Genomic DNA, 12,500 nt, shown 5'->3' on the forward strand with positions numbered 1-12,500 from the left:
CATCCCCAAGGATCAAGTGACCTTACCTGTCCTTGTAACCCTGCCCCTCTTGACCTTTTTGGATGGAAATTTCTAAGAACCAGAGTCCCCCCAATAAAAGACCATTCCAAAATGTGCTCTCTCTCTCACCAGCCTCTCGTGATATTCCTCGCTCTCCCATTTTGGGGAGCTTGAGCCCATGGGCAGAGGAACTTTCAGGGGGCTTGAATTTAAAGGTAAATTGTGTGTGTGTCCGTGTTTTATTTGATACCTTAGGAAATTCACTCCAGCGACCTCTAGTTTAGCTGCCTGTGTTGGCCGAGGCCGGTAGATACTCGCCATGGGTCGGTTAAGCCTGTTGACAAATTAAAAGGTAGAATTTCAGCTCTCCTTAGTAACTAATGAGTCTTGATTTCGGGTAATTAAACACAAAGTGAAGCTGTAGCAAACATAAAAGGCTTGGGCCAGAGGTAGAAAGGTGTCATCTTTTCAGTTTGGTATAAATGGGAAGTGTTCTTTTGTCATCTGAAAGCTTCTAGGTAGGGTTCATGTGTACTATGACAGTGGTGAGCTGCTAACAAAGTTCTTAAATAGAAGATTTAAAACATTGGTTCTTCCAGTGAAAAAGAACAGATATTATTGGTTTGCAATTCTTATTAAGTTTTCTTTGAATGTACATCATAAAAGTCTAAGGAAGAAACACAAGGCAGGTGTCTTCAGTTACCTACATGCTGCACACAGAGCGACTTGTTGACAAAATTATGTTCAAATTGGAGATGCCCCTGTCCCGTGAATGCAGATGTTATTTGTGGAAGAGAGTGGAGGCAGGGGGAGTCATGGCACTTCTCAAAATGCATTTTTGTACTGAGCTAAGCCCTTGGCTTTGGGTTCTTCCAATTGTGATTTTGTCCAGTCTTAGTGGTTTGCACTGACTCTGTGCACTGTCCTTAGCCCAGTTTCCTTAACCCAACTAACCAGAGCAAGTTAGACTGGTTTTATCTCCCTGGAAGCCATAAAAGCATGCAGTTTCTCTTTTGCTTGATTTTCCACTTTCAATATAAAGCCTTGTCCTGCCCCTAGCCATGTAGAAAGTGTTTCTCTCCCCTGCTGCTAAGAACTGCATTAGAGCAGATGTTGAAAGATGGATTCTCATAATAGAGAAGCATCTTGATTTCTGTGATATTTGTGTCAGGTTTTTAAGAACGTGACACTCTCTAAGAAATTTGCAAAGCTGAATAGAAATTATTTTCTGTGGTTTAACATTTCTTTAAACCATGTGTCAATGCAAGGACTTTTGGGAAAACAGACCATGTTACTTGATACAGATGCCCATGCCGAATGGAGAGGAATGGGCTCACCTTCATTTGGTCTAGCAGGATCAACCAACTGTAAGGCCCATGAGTCAAACTGTTTCTATAAATGATTTATTGAAACATCATTCGTTTTTGTGGTGTGATGGCTGCTTTCCCACTACAGAGTGGATCATAAATGACAGAAGTTTCACGGCCTGCATGAGGGTGAAAGGAGCTTCCCCTCTGCAGGTCTGAATATGGAAGTCTGCTGAAATGAACTGACAAGAGGTTAACAGGAGAAAAGGCACATGAATTTATTGATGTGAACATGTATGTAGGAGCCACATATGGTCCGAAGCTCAGAGAAGGACAGATGGCTGAAGCTTAGATTTTCTCATCATAGGAGAGAGAGAAGCGGGGTAGGTTGCAGTTGTAGAGGGCATTCAGTGATTGTTCGGGGAGCTGAGTGGGCCTAAGCACCGGCAGTGGCCTGTGACAAAGCTCTCTGGGTTCTAATGTACTATTCAATCTTCAGTCTCTCCCTCTGTGCTGTGGGTTTCATCTTCCTCCATTAGTGACATTTTTGGAAGAGGATGAAAGGCACTCATGTTCCTCTTTGTTGGATCAGTCTTTATATAGATAAGGGAACTTCAGAGAAAGGCCTTCCCTGCGTTTCAGGAAAGAGGATTGAGAAACGGGGAGATAGAAAGATTAGAGAGATCTTGAAACTGCTTCTTTTAGTTCAGCCTGTGAGAACCCCAAACTCTGGGATATTGTTTTGTGAGGTCCAACTCCTAAAAAGCCTGAAATACTTACAACCTGGCCCTTTCCAAAATGAGTTTACCAACCTCTAGATCACAGCATAGTGTTTAAGTAGTCAGGTCTGGTTCATCCCTAGCACTTGGAGCTGTGGGTGAGTTTTTAACTCTTCTAAGCTTTAGTCTCCTCTAGTATGAAATGGAGGATACTGGGGATAAAATGTTTAATTGAGATAGTATCTGTAAAGCACTGGTCTTGCCCCAGGCCCTACAGATTTGTAAAAAGTCCCAGAAAAGTACTGAGCATGGTGTTTGGCATGTGGAACGTGCTCAGTAAACATGTGAACATATAAAATACCTAATTATATCTGTCGTTTTCTGCCACTTTGTGGCCATTACTGTGGATTGCTGGAATTCCAACCACCTCCAATTCCCACAAGAAAGCAGTCAATGACTATCAAGATGCCCTGAATGGAGCGGGTAGGAGGAAAATAGTCTCTGATAAGCTGTAAGGAATATAGGAATCAAGTTGTCAAGTCACAATCCCTGCTGTAGGACAGCAAATAGTGTGTGGCCCTGGAATCTGAAATCTGGGTTTGTATTTTTGCTCTGCCATTTACTAGATATATGACCAAATGTAGCAAGTTAACCTTTCTCTTCACAGAGTTCTCAGGTTAAACATTAACGTGATCAATAGAATTGTGAAGGTGTACTGAAATCAAATATAGAGAATATTTGGTACATGTAAAGATTGATTTCATCCCAGTGACTCAGGAGGCGGAGACAGGAGGATGGCAAGTTCAAAGCCAGCCTCAGCAACTTAGCAAGGCCCTCAGAAACTTAGCAAGACCCTGTCTCAATATAAAAAAATAAAAGGGCTGGGGACGTGGCTCAGTGGTCCCCAGTACCAAAAAAAAAAAAAAAAAAAAAGATTGATTCCATAAATGTTGGCTCTTAGCCATGTTGCCTAACATAAGCAAAAATGGGAAGAGAGCTGATGTTGGAGATGCAGGTATTGGTGTGGCACACTTTCCTTGAGTTGCAGTTCTTTGCTCTAAAGTCTGTGAGACTTTCTTTGACTACCCATATTAAAATCTCAAGCTCTTTCCTGCTTAATTTTTTATCCATGTAACATATGATTATGTGCATGTCCTATATTTATTTGCCTATTTATGAACTATTTCTCCCTACCCATGTACGTTCCATAAGGATAAAGATTATAATCTTGTTCCCTGATATGTCCTTGATGTCTGAAATACTATTTGCCCTTTAGTAGCTGTGTGTTAACTATCTGATAAATGACCAAATGGAGCCCAGAGGACCTTCATATGGCCCTAGAAGCATCCTGCTTATCTTGGGGGGATCTGACTAGGGCTGCAGGAACAGGAGGCCAGCAACCTTATGAAGTTGAGCAACCATTGTGGTCAGGCAAGTTAACACTAGTGTGCTCAGTTGTGCAGCAACAGAAGATTTGTAGAAAAGCTTCCCACTGTGAAGGCTAACCATAGGAGTTGTGAAAGCAGTAAGAAGTTTTGGGGATTTGTATTTTGGGGTTGTTTTATACTTGTGGCAATCAAATCTGGGGCTTGTGTGGAGATGTTGGACATGGGCCTCCTTAGCTCAAGTCATCATCCTCAGTGGTTAGCAGGGACTCCCGTTGGCCAAACAGTGAACCCTAAACTTTAGGGAGCTGGATCAACTGACTCACAGGACTTGAAGTGAGAAATGGAGCTCTAACTTGACTTCAAGGTCTCCAGGTGAGAGACCTCAGTGCCTGCTCCACTTTTCTACTTTTGATACCAAAGCGTATTTGGAAAGGAGAAGAGAAGGTAGAAAGGTGTGTTTTCAAAGAATATGTGTTTATGAATAGACTATTTTGTTGTTTCCCTTTAGAAGACCAACCACATTCACAGACTAGAGTTATTTATGTTTTATTCTTCATTGTGTTTTTAGTGCCTAGACTATTGGAAGTCACATAAATGAAAAAATAATTGAACAAATATATAGACTATATTTTGGGGGGGCTTCTGGTGGTATTAGTTTCTAATGTAGGGTTTCTTTATGCAAGATTGCTTCATTCATGATGCATACTTTTAATTCCCATGGCCCAGGAGGCTGAGGCAGGAGGAACATGGGTTCAAAGCCAGCCTCAGCAAAAGCAAGGTGCTAAGCAACTCAGTGAAACCCTGTCTTTTAAAAAAAAAAAAAAAGATACAAATAGGGATGAGAATGTGCTCAGTGGCCAAGTGCCCCTGAGTTCAATTCTTGGTGCCAATAAAAAAAAAAAAAAAAGAATTGTTTTATTCTTTTTAAGTTGGTTCTTTTTAGTTATATGTAACATTAGGATACATTTTGATATAATCACAAAAGTATGAATGTGATTTACTTTAATTAATTTCTCAGCACTATCAATTTGTTTTTGTTTTTTGTTTTTTGGTACTGGGGGTTGAACTCAGGGGTGTTTAACCCCCGAGCCACACCCCAGCTCTTTTTATTTTTTTTTATTTTGAGACAGGGTCTTCCTAAGTTTCTGAGGACCTCACTAAGTTGCTGAGGCTAGTATTGAACTTGAGATCCTCCTGCCTTAGCCTTCTGAGTCACTGGCTGGCTACTCTACTGAACTTTCTGCAATTGAATTATAGTTTGTTTGTTTTTTTTAATTAGTGTTTTGTTGTTATACTTGATGTTGGGACTCACTGTGGTATATTCACGTTTGTATGTATCAAAGTTCAGTCAGATCCATTGCACTGTTCTTCTCCTTTCCTGTCCCTCTTTCTTCCCACCTCCCTTTCATCTACTCCGCTGATCTTTTTTGTTTATTTATTTCTGACTATTTTTTGTTGTTTTGTTTCAATCCTGGGGATTGAACCCAGGAGCATTTAACCACTGAGCCGCATCCCCAGTCCTTTTTTTATATTTTATTTAGAGACAAGGTCTCGCTGAGCTACTTAAGGCCTCAGCCTCCGAAGCCACTGGAATTACAGGCATGCGCCACCGTGCCCTGGCATTTTCTCTATTTTTAATGAAATTTCCTATCCTGTTTTTTTCCCCTTTCTTTCTCTCTTTCTATTTATTTATTTTTAATACCCCGCCCCCTTAATTGAGATTAGCTTTCTCATGTCAGAAAAGAGTTTTGTCCTTTGACTTTTGGAGACTGGTTTATTTCACTTAGCATGACAGTCTCCAGTTCAATCCATTTACTGGAAGATACCATAATTTTATTCTTCTTTATGACTTAAGATGTTCTGTAATAGCCACTGGTCATCATCTTTGAAAAGAAGCCCATTTCAACTAAAATGCACACAGCAATAATGGGTACAAACTAAGTCTATGTTCTGAGTCTAACTAGCAGGCTGGAAAAGTCCTTGGGTACATTGTTAGTGTGAGAGACCATGTTCTACAAGGCAAAAGACTTTTGGAGACACAATATTGTGCCAAAGTCCCATTCAAATAACATGTGAATTCTTCGTGCCTGTCGGGAAATCTGGATCAGAGTCAGCAAGAAAATCCCATCAATATAACTTGTTCTTCATGAGCCTACAACATGAACTTGTACCACACTAATACCAAAGCTCTAGCTTTAGAAAACTAACAGGAAAATGTTGTTCAAGACAAGGGACTTTGTATTTTCTCTGGCACAGAATGAGCTTTAGTTGAAAGCTAGTTACATGGGATAGAATGCTCGGGGGAATCTGCTGCATCCCCCAAAGTAACCCTGTTTCCTTCCACCCTGTTTTTCAGCATGGGCTACTGCATCCTTTTTGTGCATGGGTTGAGCAAGCTCTGCACTTGGCTAAATCGATGTGGGGCCACCACCCTGATTGTGTCCACGGTGTTGCTGCTGTTGCTTTTCTCTTGGAAAACTGTGAAACAGAATGAAATTTGGCTGTCAAGAGAGTCCTTATTCAGGTATGATTAGACAGGTAAATGTGTACTTTTTCCCATTTATTTGTTCACTTACAAATTTGCATCGGCAAATGAGATAGCATGGGTGTGGTGGTGTTGATTAATCTAGAAAATTTAGTAAAAAAAATTTTTTTCTTTTTTGGTACTGGGGCACTCGACCACTGAGCCACATTCCCAGCCCTATTTTGTATTTTATTTAGAGACAGAGCCTCACTGAGTTGCGCTTAGGCTGGCTTTGAACTTGTGGATCCTCTTGTCTCAGCCTCCCCAGCCGCTGTGATTACAAGCATGCACCACTGCACCTGATACTTTTAGTAAAGTTTTAATGGAAGATATATTTTATTTTAAATTTTAACTTTAGGGTTTTTTTAAATGATATTATATAAAATTTAACATGAGCTCTTCTCAGTGAATTTATGAAAGCAAGGCTCATGGAAGGTTTTTTGAGTCTGTGAATTTAAATGGAAAGAGTCCTAATGATGAGTTGAACTGTAAAATCAACCGTAAACAAAATGAAACTGATAAGCCTAGTTTTCTCGTTCAGTCAAGTCATTGGAAAAGGTGAGCACGCAGCAAGAGAGATGGCTATATGTGTACTTCTTTAGAATGTTTTAAATGCCTTGTGATCTGTAATCTAATTGTTTTATTTTTTGAGTATTGATTTTGAACAAGGAAGTGAAAGACTCATCTCCAGATAGTGTTTTCTGTGGCATGGAAGCTGTTTAAAAATATACCAATGTCATCCACAGCCCTGAACCTGTCAGGAAATATGAACATTCTTTGGGACTGTCACTCACTCATCATGCTGTGTCTCTGGGGCCTAGTCTGTCTCACCTGTGCTATAGCCCTGGTGACCAGTATCTGGCACTCTTGCTACTGTCACACAGTATTTCCCTGTCTCCCAGGGATCTCCAACCTGTGTTTTCTTCTCCTTCTGCCCTCACTTATGTAGCCCAGTTGGCCAATGTAATTAGCATGGTTCCCTCAGTTCCCTGTTCAGCTGGTACCTGACACTTTTTCCGGTGGAAAACAAATAACCAAAAGAGTTGGGACCACTCAAGAAAAGGAGAAGCTTTTGGAAGAGCATAGGAAAACATGCAGAATTAAGAGGAAGGTCAAGAACCTGACCTGTCACAAACAGGAAACAGGGACCCAGACACTCCTTGCTGTGTCCTTTCAGTAATGAGAATGAATGGTAAACCCATCTATCTTTATATCAGAATCCTAGGAAAAGAAAGTCCTCTTGATTGAGCTTCACCTTAGTCTCCGTCAGTGCCTGCCAGTGTGCTAAGATGACGGACCTAGCCAAAGAAGCTTCTTTTGACTTCTATGGTGATATTAGGGCAGCAGAGCTCCTTGGGGGTTCCACAAGGACTTCACAAAGCCAAGCAAGAGGAACGTTTCCAGCAGGAAGTCCAAATGATATGAGAAGGGAACAAGAAATGAATAAATAAAACTAAAGTTGACTATACTCCTCTACTATTTTTAAAAAATCCATCTGATTTTACTACATGACAACTTTTTAAAAATAGAAATAATTAGTTTGGAATGCATGTCTGATTATTTTATTATTCCTATATCATTGTCATCATCATTATTTCAGTGGGCACTTTAGGGAATTGTTGCAATGTAAAGTTCTTTTTGTATTCTTTTGCTTTTTGCTGTGCTGGGCATCAAACCCAGGGCCTCACGAGTGCTAAGGCCGCAGAATGACAGAATGACTACAGAGTCTGCTCAACCTCTGTCATAACCCTCTACATTCAATCCAGTTCTTGCAGAACAAAGTAGATTCCTTCCCGGTCATTCTGAAAACACAGGGCTATTGAAGCTCAGTAATAAAACTTCCTTCTGGTCTCTGTTGCTTAGTTTTGTTTCTTTCACTTTCAATAGTCAGTGCTTTCATGAGAAACTGCAACGGTTCTGCACTGTGTTAAGCCTGTGCCTGGGTAAAGAAATGAACTGTGGTTGTGTCTTCTGGTGATGTTTATTGCTTAAGCAGAACAGCTTTGGGGATGGCTTTCACCGGCAGTAGTTTATTTTAAGGACAGTAAGTTAGCGCTCAGAACCCGTACGACTGACACCAGCAATTTAAGAAAAGAAAAACAAAAAGTCCATTGACTTTTCATCCAGAAGCTTCTGTTCTTTTAGGTGGAAGTACGTAGGAAGTGAACAGTTGATTACTAAAACACAACCATTCCATGTTTGTACTTAAAGGGACTTGAGTTGCAGGGGGCTTTGATGGTCAAACGGAATTTTGTGTCATGTATAAATTAAAGCTATTGATTTCTTCTTCTTCTCTCTCTTTTTTTTTTTGAGAGATTTGCCTTTTATGTAAGTCCTGAGAAGCCTATTAAGAATCTGAGGCTTTAAAATTATTCTCTGTCCTTTAAGTCCAGATGTATATGTGGATTCATCTGTGAGAATAATATTCAGACCAGATGAGTGAACATTTGCTGGTAACATGTGCATCAGGATAGGGTCAGGGGTTGACTGGGGGGTCTGGAGTTAGACATTCTGGCTAGGCACAAAGCTTTGCCATTTTATGGCTATATGAGTTGAGGCAAGTTATTTAACTACTCTGTGCCTTAGCTTCTTAATTGTAAAATCTAGAATAATAGTATTTGTCTCCAGGATACGGCATGAGAATGAAATAATCAGCGAAACATGCACAAGACAGTGTCTAGCATGTGGTAAGCACTGTGTAAGGTTTTCAGATTCTGTGCTGTGTTCTAAGATATGGAGGGGGCGTTATCCGTAGAAGAGCTGGAAGTCTACATGGAGTCAGGCATGGGAACATATTTCAGTCTAATGTAATGTTAGACACAGAGCCCTCTGCAAGTGCAGGGAGTGACCAAGACTCACTTAGGCCTTCAAAGATCTTTCTACTATAGGTCTGAGCTGAGCATTAAAGGATAAAGAAAAACTAAAGTAGCCACTGTGGCCACACCCAAGGGCCGGCTGAATTAAGAAACAGTTGTAATGGTTCCAGACACAGCAATGTCCTCAGCAGAGGTTCTGCTTCTGTTCCTCCTCAGTTCCACATGATAAACCCATCAAGCATTCCTAGGACATATGGCCTGGCTGAGGCCTCTAATTATGGGATGGTTTTGCTTGGCAATATTCTCAAAAGTCTTTACAGAATATCCTAAGCCAGACCTTTATGTTAGAGAAAACACAAATGCTGGCCAAGCTCCAGCCTTCCAGCTGAGGCTTCCTCTCACATAAACGATCCCACTGTGTGATGTATTTTTAGGAGATACAAATGCCGCATCCTCTCACAGCTTTATTCTCCTGTTGGCAAGAATCTTACACACACAAGACAGAAAGAACCGAGTACTTGTGGCTCGTGAGAGGCTTGGAAGAGGGTAAGTTGTTGTCTGTGCTGAAGTAGCTGTTCAGAGGAGCCAGAGTTTGAATTCACATCTGGTCTAAAAGCCAAGGGAGCATAAGCTGCCACACCTTTTTTTAGAAGTCTTGTTTTCTAACCTCAGTGAGGTCCAGTATAAACACACCCATAATCGCAGCTGGAAGGTATTTTTTCTTTAGTTTTGTAACAAGAAACTGTTCTGTGTCCTTTCCTCCTCCAATAGGGCCTAGTAATAGCCCAGAACCTTAGATTTGTGTGGACTAAATGATACCATGGTAACATAACTCGATTAGATTAAGCCCCATCCTCGCAATACCTGGAAAGATGGAGACAAGCATATTTTCTTTTGCAAGCGCTTCAGGGTTTCTGAATTGCACTCTCGAACTGCTTCAGTGACCCACTGGCCATTGATGAACACTTACAGCCTACATTTTTCTCCCACTCCATAGGAAGCACCTTTTCTCTCAGTTCTTTTCTGAACTACTGTGCCAGAGAAATTCACAGCTTTCCCAGGGCAAAGAACAAAACCACCAGATACTGACAAATTCTTCTTAAGAGCCAGGTAGTAAATATATTTTAGGCTTTGTGGGCCATAGAGCCCCCTTTACAACTACTGTACTCACCTCTCCTATTGCCTCAGGAAAGAGGCCAAAGACAGGCGTGTGAACACGTTGCCTCCTCTATGGCCCACAGGCTAGAGTTTGCTTATCAATGATAACATTCTGATAGTGAAGTGTTACTGAGTTCACTTTGTTCTGTGTTACTCGTAGCCTGTGGGACTGTTTGGTTTAGGTTCAGATGTCGACCTACCTCAGGAATGATGGTGACCATTTCCTGGCCTTAGTTGAAATTTCTACTTAACTAAGCACTAGATCTATAGCCTTAGAAAATGTCTTCATCTGTCTGAGCTTAAATCTCTTCATTCAGAAATATAATAATACAACTTACCTGACAGGTTGTTGAGGAGGCAATCCATGAGACATGGGTATTTAGCCTAGTGCTTAACTTAAAATGAGCATGCCCAAAATCCTGGCATCCTTGGGTCAAAGCAGGGTTCAAAATTGAGAAGAGCCACAAATTTTTACTCCTTTCCTACTTAATTCTGGCAGAACACTACAAATTAAAAAAAAAAAAAAGTGTTTCCTTATTAGGAATTTGGGGATGGTTCTGCTGACCTATAATCCAGCCATGCCAACAAAACAAGTTGATATTCAAAAATCTTGGAGATATGCCTGATAAAAGTGGCTATTTTTATTCCTTCTGTTATTTCTCCCATTTTCTGCAAATAAGAGGTGTGAGGTAGAAATGTGAAGTGCACACATTTTAATCTCATGAGTTGAGATCCTGCAAGGAGAAGGGGATTTTTTCCAAGTAATCATTGTTGAAATGAATAATAGTACTTTGGATCCAGCATATGATTTATGAACATGACATATTTATGTGAAGTAAATATGTATAAAGCTGGATATTTCCATTAAGGCAACTGAGAGTGCTAAATCAAATCAAGGAAGAGTCAGGGAGACTGACCTGGCCAGTTATGCTTTCCAGGGAAAGTTCTCTTTGCTAGATGTTTATTGAGAACCGGGCAAAACAGCAGAAAAATATCACAGCAAGAACATAATGGTCAAAACAACAATGGGAAAAGCAGAGTGTTCTTAGAATTGTAGCTACTCCACCCACTCCACTGCCTGTTGTGGATATTATTGCTTCCTCCTGAACAATGTTCTGATCTTAGCCAGAGCTGTGTTTCCACAGGCCTGATTATCCATTCCTTGGGTGAAATGTGAATTAGAATAACTGGGCTAATTTCAAAGGAAAAAGATAAGTTTCATAAATATTCCTGTTATATCCATGCTATAATCAAAGTTGTCTGCAAAACCCACCTGTTACCATGCACTATGTACTTGTGGATAGAAAACTTGGAAATTTTCCTGAGTGTAAATTTGGTCTTTTAAACTATTACTATCACTCTGACCCAGATCCTACTCATATCCTACAAAACTCATACTGTCCATTTAAACAATTACATTTTTATGTATTTATTTTCTGTCATGTAAATAAAAGTATTTCGTAAATCATATAAATTGTGTAAGAGTGAAAGGTAGCGTTGGTATTTTAGTATCCACCTCCAAATAGAGCTATCCAACATACGCACAGCAAGTGCCTTTGGCTGCCCTTCAGATTCAACAGTTGGTCACCTTTGATAGGCCACAGCTTTTCTCTGAGGCTCAGCTTTCTCTCCTGTAAAATGAAGAGAGAGGATGAAATTGCCATTAGCATTCCATTGGGTCCTCCATTCTGAGCAGTGAGGAAATTCTGACTGTTTTCATCCCCAGTGACAAGTTCTTACAGGACTCACAGGCACCCTTTTCCTCTTGGCTGTTGGACTCCTCCATCCATCGATCTTTAAGGTGGGGGGTAGGGGGTTCCTTGTAGTACATGAGCCTTTCCTTTTGTCTACAGCAGCTTTTGTTGAGAGAACAGGACATTGCATTGATCTCACCTGGTCTCAGCCCCTAGGCAGCCAGTTCAGAGACCTTACCATGCCACTGAGTTTCTCTGAGAAAAGTGCTTTGTAAACAGTGAAGTCTGAGATGCCCATTTCTATCTAAAATGAGAACGGGGGTTGGTTCCTTTATAGGAGAATATATCCTTCATTAGAGAGGCCTTTTAAAAAAAAACATCTGTACTTCTGTCCGTGGTGGACAGTCAGCCCTCAGCCATCATGTCACCCTCGGCTGGTGCCAGGATTGCTGCCTGCTCACCTGGGCTCTTCTCCAGGGAGCCCGAGCCCCATCAACACTATCTGTGGTATTTATTTTTGCCTCTTTCAGTCACAGTAAAAATAGAGAAACAGGAAAAGGAAGCAAACTTCTTTCATCTACTCTCTTCTTTCTTCCTTTTTTAACTATATAAATTTAAGGAGTACAGCATCAAGATTTGATAAATGTATCCATGAAATGTATCCATGAAATAATTGCTATAGGTAAGCCATTTCACATAACTCTCAAATCCCATGTTCGCCTCCTATCATGACCATTTTTTTTTGGAGGGGGTTCACCAAGGACTGAACTTGGGGGCAGTAAATGCTGAGCCACATCCTCAGCCTTTTGGTTGTATTTTATTTTGAGACAGGATCTCACTGAGTTGCTTAGTGATCCACTGGGCATGCACCACCACACCCAGCTATTTTTACCT

The 12,500-nt window shown here is 40.7% G+C and overlaps 1 protein-coding gene across 5 annotated transcripts in view; it reads left to right on the forward strand.

The window, feature by feature from the left end:
• Positions 1-12,500, forward strand: part of Tmtc1 (transmembrane O-mannosyltransferase targeting cadherins 1) — a 254,647-nt gene that overhangs the window by 174,977 nt on the left and 67,170 nt on the right. For 4 of the 5 annotated variants that reach the window (XM_040280843.2, XM_021719896.3, XM_040280847.2 and 1 more), the window contains one exon: positions 5,771-5,938. The exons of the other annotated variant lie outside the window; for it this stretch is intronic. In XM_040280843.2, coding sequence (XP_040136777.2) covers positions 5,771-5,938 — 168 coding nt within the window. The remainder of the gene's footprint in view (positions 1-5,770; positions 5,939-12,500) is intronic. 5 annotated transcript variants of the gene reach the window in all.

Source organism: Ictidomys tridecemlineatus, chromosome 6 (genome assembly GCF_052094955.1).
Source record: "Ictidomys tridecemlineatus isolate mIctTri1 chromosome 6, mIctTri1.hap1, whole genome shotgun sequence".
In the NCBI taxonomy this organism is placed as follows: Eukaryota; Metazoa; Chordata; class Mammalia; order Rodentia; family Sciuridae; genus Ictidomys; species Ictidomys tridecemlineatus.